Below are 13,767 nucleotides of genomic sequence, written 5' to 3'. Positions count from 1 at the left end.
AGTCTAGATTCATCAAATGAAAGTATTAGGGTAAGTTATTCACAGATAGTTGAGCAACAGCTGGTGCAACTGCTTATCGGTTTGGGTGGTGCCAAGGGGCAGAAATTAGGCGGATAGCAAGTTGTAAAGTTACAGCATTGAAAGCATGGTAGAGGGCTCTTGCAGCGCACCGCGGGGCAGAATTTGGCGCGATTAGCGCACGGCGAGTTACGTTTGGGATGCGCTCTTATTCGAGGATGGCTAAGTGCTCTTTTTGGGCGACGGTGTCCCACTGGACAAGGGCGTAAGCAGGGCGAGCTCACACACGGCGACTTGCAAGGATTCGCGCAACAAGGAGGCGGTGCGCATGGACTTATACACGATGACGGCCCACATGGCACAGGCGGGCAAGACCCACAAGATTTCCCGCAACACGAACCCTTGCATCTCTTGCACGAAGGTGGCGGGCAAATCGGAGGACGGGGCATGGGACTTGAAGCTCGCTTGTATATCTTATTGCTGCATTTAGGTTTGCACGGTGATCTACATGCAACTAGTTTGTACTTGGATTGCCGGCAAGATGGTGGTTTGGGACAGGGCCCTGAGCACGGCGGTGCCCGACAAGGCGGAGGCGTCCATTCCAACATCAACTCGTTCCTCGCCAGCGGCGCGCCGGTCATCTTACGTATCACCAGCTCGAATACACCGCGCCGTGGGTTACTCACTGTTGACACCTTTACCGGGCCTTGTTCCTCTTGCTTCGTGGCAGTCACGCATTTGGGACCCTGGCATGGATCATTGCCGTGTATCGGACACGGTTGAACGGGCGATATTTTAATATGGGACACTGTTGCCATCATTTCACCTTTAACCGTGCCGACTGCTGGACAAGGTTGTTTTGGCGGCGCGGCTTTAATGGTTACGGATTTGTTGGTACTGCATGCTGAAGAAGTTACTTTAGAGTTTTTGGTTTGCACCGAAACAGAGCTTTGGGGCGATTTCGATTGCGCAGAAGTGGCACTTTTCGGTGGAGCTTTAGGCGGAGTTTTTGGGGAAGTTTTCACCGGAGTAGATGTAGATTCTTGCTTGTAGCGTTTCGTCAGTGATTCGCAACTTCCCATCCCCTTTTTGCATTTACCTGGATCACTTTTCCTACCAAAAAAATATACCTCGGGATTCCGTGCATTGTTGAGATTTTCGTTTATATCATGAATGTAAAGTAAATTTGTACTCGATCTTTTATAGATAGGCCTTGAGCAGTAAGACGCAGAGTTTATTTTATTACTATCAAATTGTAGACATTTGTTCACTGAACCAGTCGCTTGCGTTCCGGCTGATGCGACACGCCTGAAATCTTCAAACAGCGTCATATAGACCGAAGTCTCGTTATTTCCGAATAGATTATCTTCTTTTTTATCATTACAAACTACCATATCCATATCGACAGTGGACAGCTTCACCGGTGTGCTTTGGTAATACCAAAAATATTCAAGAGTGTTTTGAAATGAAAAATTCCCTTGTTTATAAATGTTCGAGTCCAAATCACTCACAGAATAATCCGCGAACAAATATGAAGGATCCGATAATGGGTTCGTCATTTCTTTTAGCAACTCGTCGTTACTCAGGTCGCTCAACAGCCACGAACTGACGCAATCAGACGTCATGATCTGCGATTTGCTCTTCGAGTTTTTATTAAACAAGTTTAACACCGGCTCATTGACTTCGCTCCAAAATTCATTTTTAATTAGCCCTATGTTTTCTTCGTCATGCGGACTGCAACTGTGCAGGAATGTACCTGAGACGAGATTTTTAATACACGGTAAATTATGGCTACTGTAAATAAATAATATTAATAAAACTATTTGATGTCTGATTTTGATATGAAATCACCAAGACTAATCAATTGTGTATAACAAATATTTTACATTTAAAATCATAAATCTAGGGAGTGTATTTGATGACCACAATTAAAAACACAATGAAGTTGTTAAAGTAATTTATATTGTTTTGAAAGTAAGGAGACATCCGTTTAACATTACACGAAAGTTACTCGTCACATTTTGTATTACAACATCCTGGACAAGTCGGGACACATTGCGCTGTGCGCGTATCTTTCACTGGTATCTGTTTCTCATGGGTCACTACGGGCGTTATGAACTGATACTCCATTTTCGTTTTACGTCCCGGCATCTCTAGTGTTTTTGCGACACGCATTTTGATGACTTGGCTGGGAAGATCATATATGACTCCCTGGTAATCGGGCGACGTTACAGGTGCCAATTGGCCCGGTTCGTCCCTAGCAATGTCTCCGACTCCGTCTGACGTATAGTTGAAGTGTGCCCGCTGCTTGTGTCCTGAGCCACAGGAGTCCGCGGGCATTTGGAATATAATCTTGTTACCGGGCGGGCAGCAATCTGTACAATTTAATAACCGTATCACGTTATTGTAATCAGTTCACAGATAAATGGATAAATTAATTTAAATTTCCTTTCAATCATTCTGAATGTTTATGTTCTGTAGTTTAAGAGTTATTTGATTTTTAAAGCTTCTTTTTCCCCTTAGTCTTTTTTAGACGACCTATGCAACAGTCGCAGTCTGGGTCGGATTGTATGCGTGCGTTTACTTTTTGAACGGGTGTTTTTTTATCGGGCCCTTTGGGAGTAACCACTTCAAATTCCAGTTTGCATTTCCTGTCTCCCAGATTAGCAGTTTTCGCCACTTTCAAGACGAACGTATCCTTGTTCGGATAATCTTGTTTGTTATCTCCGCGTGCCATGGCGGCTTGCTGGCCGTGTTTAGATGCCTGCAGACAACCTTCGGTGGTACAGGTGAAATGTGTGTTAGCTAACTGGGCTCCATTACAGCAAATGGCTTCGCTGGGCATCGCCAAGCTAATCTGATTCTTTCCACATGGAGTTTGGCACAGCCCGTCATTCGGACTTTTGTTATAAGGACTTTGCATCATACAATGCGTTTGACTGATCTTCTTAATAATCGACAAGGAAGCGGGGACTTTAATTTTTAACTCGTTACCACCCAAGTTAGTTCCGATCTCTTCGAACTGTTTATTGCGACCTGGTCACCAAGAAATCAAAACTAAAGAAAACCATGAACAGAGCAGAGACAACACAGTTGCAATCTCTTAAACGTATATATTTTAAATGAAAATCTTTAAAAGGCGTGAAATTGAAGTAACTAAAGAACTCTCACCTTTAGGTACATGCAGGCAGTACTGATCGGTATTCCTGCAAACCATTTTTTGCTTAGCAGGTTGTTTAGGCCCAGAGCAATAGCAAGCTTCGTCGGGATCTTCACAAGGCATACTATTATATGGGTCCCGTGCTGAAATATAAAATTTCATTAGTCACGTGCTAAAGTAAAATCATTAGATGTCAATAAAACGTACCTGGTGGACAAACACCATGACCAGCACCACCGCTAACTGTACAAGTTGGGTCACCCACGATCCTCTTCGCCCCGCAAACGCACGGCTCTTGTGTTGTTTGAAATTCCTTTTGTGGTAAACAGGAACGGTCTACTGCACCAGACGCACCTCCAGCCAAATTCGGTCCACCGGAACCTTGGAACTTTGTAACAATTAATTTTCCAAAACAGGATATTCGTAAAAACATTATAATTTCTCCAGCTTCGCCGCCGTCAGTCGCTGACAGTCTAAATGAGTCCTTCAGTGCTTGATAGCTGACGCTATTAGGATCTGCGAGGAATCTGTTACGGGCTTCGACAAATTCCTTGGTCATGTCGATCGTAGCTTCGCCCAACAAAATCTTTGTAGGTAAACATCCACACGGCAAAGATTTATTAACGGATACTTTGACTGGAAATTTACTCATGGCTTTAGTGATTTCATCTTCCTTGAGAGAAAATAGACATGATTTCCCGCTATTGAAAGTCTTAATGAAAGGGCCATCACTTTTTGCTACATTGGTTCCAGGATCGTCGTCACAAATCTCGAGTGCCTTGACCGAAGGACATTCAACGTTTACACATGTTCGAAAATCTTTATCGCTGAAACACGGCGTTTTTACAAAAACGATTTTGTCCACTAACACCTCGAGGAGGAACAGGCTGTCTTCTTTTTGTGCCATCTTATTAAGGGGATGGGAAGTTTTGAAATATTTTTTAAGATTTCATTAACATTCTTACAATTTTGACCATCAAAATGGGTTTTGAACAAAAGAAGAATGTCATTGAGACATAGCATAGATGTCAGTATCATAAAACATAAGTCGGCCTGTTACACAACGACTACAATCCTTCTTGATGATTGAAATTACAATTAAATTGTTAAAACAGATAATTAATCACCTTAGTGTATTCGTCATTTTAAAATGTTAATCAATTTTTATTTCGTAAAAATTAAGTCTTTCCCGCGAAAATAAGCCTGTTGTAGGTGAGGAATATCGGCAAGCGCTTTTTTTGTATGTATATCCGAGATGGATTTTATATCCTAAGAGTGAGAAACTAAAAAAGCTAATAACAAAGTTTTCAGTTGATTAAAATTAGATTTTAACCTTTGTAGTACATTATAATATATGATATTGTTGAATAAATAAACAGGTAGCCAAAAACATGTATCGTTTTTAGGAGAGTGACTCTCACAATATAACTTTTTTTTGAGTTAATTTAATTCGAAGAAATGGCGAACATGGGATGATAAACAAAACACTTACAATTTCTCGCATCTAATTTATTATTAAGAAATACTTCTCGAAAGAAATGAGTTCGTAATAATTGATGTGTTATCTAACATGTGAGTCAAGCTTGAATTGTGAGCTGCTGTTTTTATGGAATATTTATAGTAGAGTCTCTTGAAAAAATATATATTATGACTGAGCATCAGGCAGCCGTCACACTATACGATCAATAGAACAAAGTATCAACTAAAAAAGATCACTGGGTACTCGTCATTATTTCAACGGCAAAATGACCACTGCTGGACTTTACCATCCCCACAGCTTTCATTGGAAAGCTGTGGGAGATGGTAATGTCTGTTGTATTGACAACCGGTAGGAAGCGGTCTACATAAGGGACTTCCGACCCTCTTAAAAAATTCGTCTGCCCAACTGGTGGGTAGACGTTCTTGGCTGAACTTTCGGGACCGTAGTCTCCCTTCCAAGGTCCCATCTATTCTGTGCGCCACTACTACTTCAACTTGGCCTTTCGCTGGGCAATACCGGTACGTTCGTTTATCTGCGAATCACCATTTACTGGGGTACATTTTGGTTTTTCAACAGGTATTTTAACCTGTACATTGTATTTAATAAACCCTAAAGTCAAATTCAGCAGTAAAATGTTAATAGTAAACGATTATTCCGTCACCATAAAATGGTATTTAAATATATAATCCTGCTTAAGAAATAAAATTAAATACTCTGCTTCGAACGCACCTGATGTTGAATGACAATGCAACCTTCGATAGGGTGGCTATTAATAAACTATCCCCTAACGAAGATTCTCGAAGACGCCTACGTATAAATGACGCAGAAGAACGCTCTCGTTCCTTTGTTATAAGCATTGAAACTCATTACCGATTTATAAAGTGTTGTTAAATGAAAATATCGATACCGAATAATTTTTATTATAAATCTATCGATACATTATAATTATTTCAAATTAATCTTGTTTGAATATAAAAAAAGTGTTTTCTTAATCAGAAACGGCATTTGTAGATTGGTTTCATTTTGAAAATTTACGTATTATTCCTTCGTACTTCTGCGGTGGGTATCTTTTGTAATACCAAAGACATGCTTCGTGTTTATATGGTTTGCCATAGCTGAAAATAAAATGCATCGAATTATCCATCTTAAACGCATAGGGTTTTACAATATATTAGGGTTTTCGTTACTAATTGGTGTCGGGATACAGGAGAATGTGGACATAGAGGGGTCCGTCCAAAGTCATTTAGTTTGCTAACGTCGCAGCTTGAAGGGTTTTGCGGCTAATCATATTTCTGCATCTTAACGAGGTGCACACATCAAATATTAATAACCGCAAACATGCAACGTCGCGGAAAACTACTTTGTTTTAGTCCACTGAATTTGAAATATACGTAATAAACCAGATGCGATATTATTTGTACTTGATGTTTATTTAAGCAAATAAAACACAAGTTAGTTATTTTTATCTACAATTTCTATACACTGAAAATGTAGGTGCATCTTTAGTCTGAATCTCTTACATTTTTGTACCGTATTAGTAAATTGGAAAGCTGTGTTCACAATTACCAGTTAAAGAAAACCCTTTATTTATACATTTGTATGATAGAATTTCATCATCACCATATCAGCCGAAAGACTTTCACTCCATAACCTTAAGGTTCTAGCGGCCATTTGTTCAGCAATCTATGTGGACTCTCAATTGGCACTTCAACTTGTCAATCCGCTGGACTAGGTTACTTTCCTTCTTCTACGGACTTCTCATTGATTCTGTAGACGAATCCCAAGTTTCTCCTTTTTTCTCTACGGCGTAATTGACGGAGACAAGCCATTATATATTTTGCCAGGCGAGATGTTTAGTCGCTTGGGTGAAAACTATGAAATGTTTAGAAGCAAATACCTTCTAGAAACGTCTGTCTGGGCTGTAATCTGTTACGAATTTAGAAAATCGATTCGAGAGCCCTCTAGAGTGCCGAGTCCCGTCTCAAGCCGTCACTCGCAACCGTTTCAAAATTTATTTGATAATATTAATTTTAAACGTTATTGTTTTTAGGTATTTATATGTACTGGTAATTTAATAATTCGCACTGTGAACTTACGACACTTTGACCCTCTACCATACTAAGTGAGGGATATGGAGACGTAATAGATGTCAGTGTCTTAACCCTGGTGCTGTATCCATCGTGTTGAACTGTGTTGGTTTAAAAGGCTTCCTTGGAAAGCATTCGCGTTCACCTTCACCTATCACACACCTCTCATTTCCGGATCAAAAATTTAAATGACTACCAATGCCGCTTTGAAAGGCCTATTCCAGTTTCGATGTTCGATCCTGACAGGCCTAAACCTAAAGGCTTCTGCTTAAGGATTAGGCCTTATTGAGAGATTTAGCTGTTATACCTCTAGCTAAGATCTGAGATATGTGGCTCTTTATTCTCGTAAAAGAGATGTCACTTCTTAGCATGGGAAAAAATTGGAATAACTCTGAAATGTTATTTTAACTTATATTTTCTATTGGTATGCGACAGGCCAATAGCTATCGATAAAACAATGGCTGCAGGGTTAGATAGAAAATAATAATTAATTTTAATAAATAGTAATCCAAAACTCTTTTCCTTACTGTAATATCATTACGTTTTTTATAATTCGTAAAACCATTAATTTTTGACTGACAGCAAATGAGTCACACATGTCCATTTTAAAACTTTGATACCTGTTTCTTTCTCTCTCTCTCTCTCTCTCTCTCTCTATATATATATATATCTGAATTGTTTAACCTGGGGTTGTATTTTGATTAGCGCCTACCTTTGTGTTCTGTGTTGAGTTCTTGTAAAATTGCTGTTCTAACGATATACTATGTAATAAACTATGATTGGTATATGTAACACCACCACATGAATGACCATGCATATTTAGGATATTAAAAAAAATTACGTACTTCTCCATTAATTGTCGGATCTTATCAGCCGGTAATTTTGTATTTAGATTCGGGTAATATCTCCACCTCTCTCGAACAGAATCTCCATCTTTGTCGTCCAACACGCCCGGTAGTTTTATTTGGTGCGCCATTTTACAGTCCCGGCAGTATGGGCTGAGAGGTATCTAGTAAATCGATTCGTACGCTGAGAGATACGTTCATGAAGCTCTTTTGTGTAAAATAAAATTGACTCATAAAAAATTAATTAACTCAATATCAATATACTCAGTTTATTTTTTTATTGATCGTGTAACCTTCAGTCGTTAGGGTGAAAAGATTCTTTTGTGGCGACTTCGAGCCGGTAGACGGGACTTAGGTTGCCCCCTCCCCCTCATTAGATGGACCGACGACATAGTAAATGTCGCGGTTAGTAGATCTTTTGGCGAGGTCTATTATCCGCTGACTAGATGATCAAGTTTAATTATTTAATTTTGTCATATTTCGATTCAGAAATCTTCAAGCATTAAATCATTTACCGTCCAGGCTGCATGTGTAATAAGTTGTCTGTGTCAATAAGAAAGGCTAAACTCACAGTTTTAAAAAAGTTCAGTTTTACAATTCGTCCCTGCATTTTGTATATTGTAATAAAGGAAGATATTTACTTCTGATTGTTACTAGAAATATATATACAGAATCATTGGTGTAAAAGTCAACAAAAACTATTAGTTATCTACATTTATAAAGTGATCACACGGAATTTTATTTTTATTGGACTTTGATAAGTCAATACAAAGTCTGCAGGTACAGATAGTAATAATAATTTTTAATATGTAGTAATTTGTATTTGGCAAAAAAATTTCTCCCATTTCATTGCATTATCTATTTTTTCTGGCATAATCGTGTCAATAGTCCTGAAATTATCAATTTATGGATTAGAATATACCATAAATTAATTGACACATAATTCGCTCTACATTTTACATTTATAACCAATCATTCTGTATATAAGTAAATCCACTTCCAACTCCTATTGACTATCCCCGCTCTCATTTTCCTGTTAAGCCAACTCCATCCAATGGTTGTTTGGAAGAAATTTCGTTTTCAATGAGATCAAACTTTGAAATTCATCATTTCACTTTTCCATCAGATTTATTTTAGTATCATATACTTAATGAATAATAAATCGATAAATAAATATATATTTTGCGGGTAGATGTTTAAATCGTAAATAGTTTCATATGTTCTCACTAGTGGAATTAAATTCAAGGTCAGGCATGCATCGATTGAATATCTCAGGTTGTTTTAATTGCAATACACATCAAGGTCACAGGAACTACATTTCCAAAGCTACACCTGCGCACGTCGCCCACGCAACACCCTCTCGGGGGAGGTCAGTCTCCCTCCACCCAATATAATTCTCAGAACACGTGGCGCCATCTTACCTCCAAGTCACCTTTTAAGTTATTATACCATAAATAACATAATCCGAAGCTGTCGAATGCGGGCGTGGAGTTGCAATAGACCTTAGTATTTATTTACGTATATTAAAATCCACGTATTGGCAACAATATTTATATAAATCTAATTAATTCTATGAAGGACTTTCTCTGACATACGCTTCTCCCATAAATTTCCAATAACCGGTGGGAAGCAGACTGTAGTTGTAAGTCCACCTTGGTTATGAAAGTTCTAAGCTGCCTCAGGCTGTCGGAGAGAGTCTACTCCGCTACGTGTCCTAACCATTGCCACTTCAACTTACCAATCCACTTGTCTATGTCGCTTCGTCTACTCATCACCTCATTCCTGATTTAATCCCGTAGAGAAATACCTGGAAATCATATCCATAGCTCGTTAAGCGACTGTGGGCTTGACAATAAGTGTCAATGTATTAATAAGAATAATTTGCACAATTCATTAAATTACTTTTTTCTGCTTATCCTTTAGTCCGTCGCATGCGTGAAATCGTCGATATTTCACATAGTCCAAATCTAATTGATACGAGCGTGGGAACACATCCTGGTGCGCTGAAAAAAATTAAATCTATATATATACATATATATATATATATATACATATACATATAAATATATATATATATATATATATATATATATATATATTCATAATCTTGTTTTAGATTATCATGTAACTACATTATGTCGATTGATACTTCCATTACTGTTTTACGTTCGACTTTGAGACGGTAAAGCGGTATTTCTATCTTCGGGTAGTCACAGAAGTCAATGAATGTCTGCGATTGCCATGCGTTCTTTTCCTTTTCTAAAAATATCGCCATATTATATAGTACGTTTTTACTTAGCGTAATATTAGACGACACCATAGACAATAGCGTTCTTCGTATTTGCGATAGCGGGGCGACTGCGGAAATCTCTATAGAACTAGCTTTTGTTTATCGCTTAATCTACACTATTGCTAATTATTTTGTTATCGCACTCAATGGCACAAATATATCTTGCTGTAGAGCACGAGATATACCTTTTCCAGTGTTCTGTGAACGGTGACTGAGTTTGGTATGTGACTTTGAAGCCAAGTGAGGCCAGAAGGCTTTCAATAAACATGTTTAACTTCGCATATGCCTTAGCGAGCGCTTCCAGTCGGCAATCCCTACCAAAAAGGCGCTGCGAGCCACATAAACGTTCCGCTGTTTTCTCATCACAATCTTTTCCTTGGGCCCGTTGCTTGTTTTATATCGGCAAATTCGAAATCAGGAATAATACGCAGAATTACTGTTTCGAAAAACACCACTTGCGTCCCTTCCTTGAATTGTTAGTTTGAATTCGTTTTCGCACAATACTATTATTAATCGTACCAAACTGGGCGCCAGTTGTTGCGCTTTCAGTTCAATTTAATAAATAAAACTCCAGGACGACAATGTATGGTAATGTGATGTGGGCTAAAGGTTTTGCAAATAACACAAACAACACTGCAATGCGTGGCGGTTAAAATTAGGTCATAATCGCGGTGCGCGGGGCCGAATAGGACTGGTAATCGAGCGCAGGCTATCCATGGCTACCTTGCTTATATAGCCTACATTACTCCATATCCGTATTAATAAGCATTAGATTACTACCTTTATAAATGGGTAACATTATACATATGTATGTACATTGTGTGCCCAAACGTTGCACGGCGAAGAAACCGAAAGTTTATTTGTATTGTCTCAAAAGAATTGTTCGATAGAAGCAGGAGTATTTAAAGGAATGAAAAAGAATAACGAAATCATATTCGGTCAAGTTTATAATAATGTACGTATTGAATCGATAATAAATTTATGAGAATATTTGTGATAATATATTTTAAATGGATTCCGGTCGTTTTAATAACGATGGTCGCGGTAACAGAATGTTTACGACTTCGCATTCACGTTTTATAATTAAACTTAATTCACTTTAAAGATTCGAAATACAGTCCAATGATTAGATTTTTTTAATATTTTCAAATGTACAGACGTAAGTAGACGAGTTTCAACAGGTCCTATTGAAATTCTATGGGAGAGGTTTGTGTCCAGGAGGGGACGAAGGCTTGAAATAATAATGATGACGACGATGATGATGATGATGATGGTGATGGTGATGATGAATATACATACGTGGTCTAGCGGTCTCCGTGATCATTTCGTAATCATAATAGGCGTCATGTAGCACATAAGCATTGGCACCTGGCTTATCAACCCAAAATGCTTTATCTTTTTGAACCATTTTATCGATAACCGCGTCAGGTAAGTCGTCTATTGTCGGCCTGGTAATAATTGTACTATAATTAATAATATGATACAGTGTGGTTTGTTTTCAAGTTTAAAGCTTTTAAACTGATTTCTATTCGCCTCGTGTGTGAAATATGACACATAATTTTTTTTTCTATGAGAATGCGTTACGCCAGTAACTTCTAAGAGAGACAGATAGAAAAAAAATTATTACTGATATGTAGTAATCCGAATTTTGAAAATTCTTTTGCTTACGTTATTTGTTACATCTGATAGGGTAATAATAATAATAATTTTATAGTCTTTAAAACCACTGTGACATATTGTTTTAGCCCACAGTATAAATCTTAGAGTCGCAAAAATCCTTTAATGAATTGATTAGTGAACTGAGTATTCGCATTAGTGTCAAATAGTGTACATACATACATTGATCGCTATATTTCTCTTAACCTTATTAAAACTTTTTAATTATATAGATTAAAAAAATTCTTAGATTATAAATTGTTTTTTTAATAAAATAATATTACTATTTTCGTATAAAATATTAGTAAGTGATTCAAAAAATAAAATCTTGGAATTACGGCGCCATGTTTAAATATTTCTCTAGCAACCGTACTCATGACGTAATTGAGTAAAGGACATTTTGCTAAACGTGCATATTATGTTGTTTTACATACGTAATTAATTCTATTTTATTTCAAAAGCCGCCGCTTTGTTATTTGAGAATCGTGTTGCTTATGTTCTGGTGCGCTATGAAAGACCTGTTGTTTCTACGAAATATAATTATGATAACGTTTGCGTCTAAATCATAGCAATCATTACGAAAAATTCAATTATTCTTTGTTATTTATGTCTTCGTCGGAGATCGCTGATTGCTAGACGTTTAGCGTAAATGTTTTTGCAAAAACTAAACACGATGACTCCTTAATTTAAATAATATATTGGAGATATCGAAATACATATGATTGCATTACCTGTAGCGTTACGACAATTCCAATTATTTTTAATGAAAATAGATTAATTAATTTAGGTCGTAAATTTCCTCCCCTCGATGGAGAAATATAATAATAGTATAATTGGGAGGTCGTAAGCCGATATTCGATATATGCCTATCAAAATATTCTATTTTGCGTGATCAATTCATCTCCTTTTCTGAATAACGGTATTTTTAGTAAATTATTTCATTTCTTATTTCATTTAGAGACAGAGTTAAGACATAATAAACAGAGACCATTTCTTAATATAGACATAGATTTTTACTTTAGATACTTATTTATATGCTTTATATAAAGGGTGTTAATAAACCTTGGTGCTATTTCTGCTAGCTGCCTGGTTAACGGCTGGAGATACATTCCAATGGTTTGTTGGGTTAAACATGGTGGTCGTTGTGGTATTACACTTTCGTCTGTCCGCACGGTCAAAGAAACATTTCCGAGTGCATATCTGAAAATTTCAATTACATTTGACAATTATTGCTGGTAAAAGTGATTAGCAAAATTCTTAACACTAATACATATCATTTTGGTAGTGCGAATATATCAAAGAGTGTCGATTAATGAACATATATGGAAAATAATTTATGTATATAATAACTAAGCTGTGGAATTGTATGACATTTGTTATATCGTTTATTATTTACAAAATATAAATGTTTCAAAACCTTTAAACAGCAATTTTTGTTTGTATATACTAAAATAAGATGCTAAAAAATGCTAACGTTGATTATAGCACCCTTGAAGGAATATTAGCAGGCCTATCTGCTATATAGCTATTATTGCTGCCTCATATAGTAATTACTCGATTTATTTGTAATTATTGGTATATATGACGTAAAAGACTATGTAAATTTCATTAAACTGTATAAATTTCACGAAGTTAGACTTTCCATGCGGTAAATGAAATACATATTAGTAATAATGGGAGTTTATCTAATGTTTTAAAATTTTTTAGCTAGTACATCCATCGTTATTATTTATTGGTGTTAAAAAGCATGTTGTCATATTGAAAAGCGAGCGGTTTGACGCTTGTGTGTGGTTATGTTGAGAGAGAGAGTAGGATAATGGCGAGTAGCAGAGTACATATTTTATGATGAGTTGTCAATTTGTCAAAAATAGCAGAAGATTTTATTATTTCAACCACAATATCTATCAATAAATATTATTTCAAATCTAGCCTTCAACATGGAGTCATAGACATTTTTATCGATCAACTTACTTGTCAGGGTGGTACCCACTAAATTTATGTACGTTGCTTTGTGGATCATGAGGATGTTCAGTATCCATGGCAAAACTATTGAAAAATATTTTGTAATTAGCTTACGCTTATAATTTTGAATAAAAAATTGAAGAATAACACATAATTTTATTTAATTGTCATTAAGGTAGACGTCAAATCGATTTTGAGAAAATTTATGGCTCTCGAAAGAAAAAATAATAAATCGGCCATGCCGGAAGAAACAGGAATATTACAAGGAG

The 13,767-nt window shown here is 36.8% G+C and overlaps 2 protein-coding genes across 2 annotated transcripts; both read right to left on the bottom strand.

Annotated features, from left to right (window-relative positions):
• Window positions 1–35: 35 nt before the first annotated feature.
• LOC137919717 (uncharacterized) lies at window positions 36–4,085 on the bottom strand. The gene is made up of 3 exons (XM_068762880.1): window positions 3,386–4,085; window positions 3,190–3,321; window positions 36–1,774 (listed from the first exon to the last, which is right to left on the bottom strand). The coding sequence occupies exons 1-3, from the start codon at window positions 4,083–4,085 to the stop codon at window positions 36–38; spliced, it is 2,571 nt and encodes an 856-aa protein (XP_068618981.1).
• Window positions 4,086–5,676: 1,591 nt separating this feature from the next.
• Window positions 5,677–13,575, bottom strand: LOC137919709 (uncharacterized). The gene is made up of 6 exons (XM_068762867.1): window positions 13,508–13,575; window positions 12,599–12,736; window positions 11,180–11,328; window positions 9,493–9,593; window positions 7,591–7,754; window positions 5,677–5,773 (listed from the first exon to the last, which is right to left on the bottom strand). Exons 1-6 carry the CDS (start codon window positions 13,573–13,575, stop codon window positions 5,677–5,679), a joined length of 717 nt encoding a protein of 238 aa, XP_068618968.1.
• Between the last annotated feature and the right edge of the window lie 192 nt (window positions 13,576–13,767).

This window comes from Battus philenor, unplaced genomic scaffold (assembly GCF_028537555.1).
Source record: "Battus philenor isolate CCGP_79_NKW_IND1 unplaced genomic scaffold, ilBatPhil1.0.hap1 SCAF_1, whole genome shotgun sequence".
NCBI classification, from domain to species: Eukaryota; Metazoa; Arthropoda; class Insecta; order Lepidoptera; family Papilionidae; genus Battus; species Battus philenor.
This window is presented reverse-complemented; position numbering and strand designations above follow the sequence as displayed.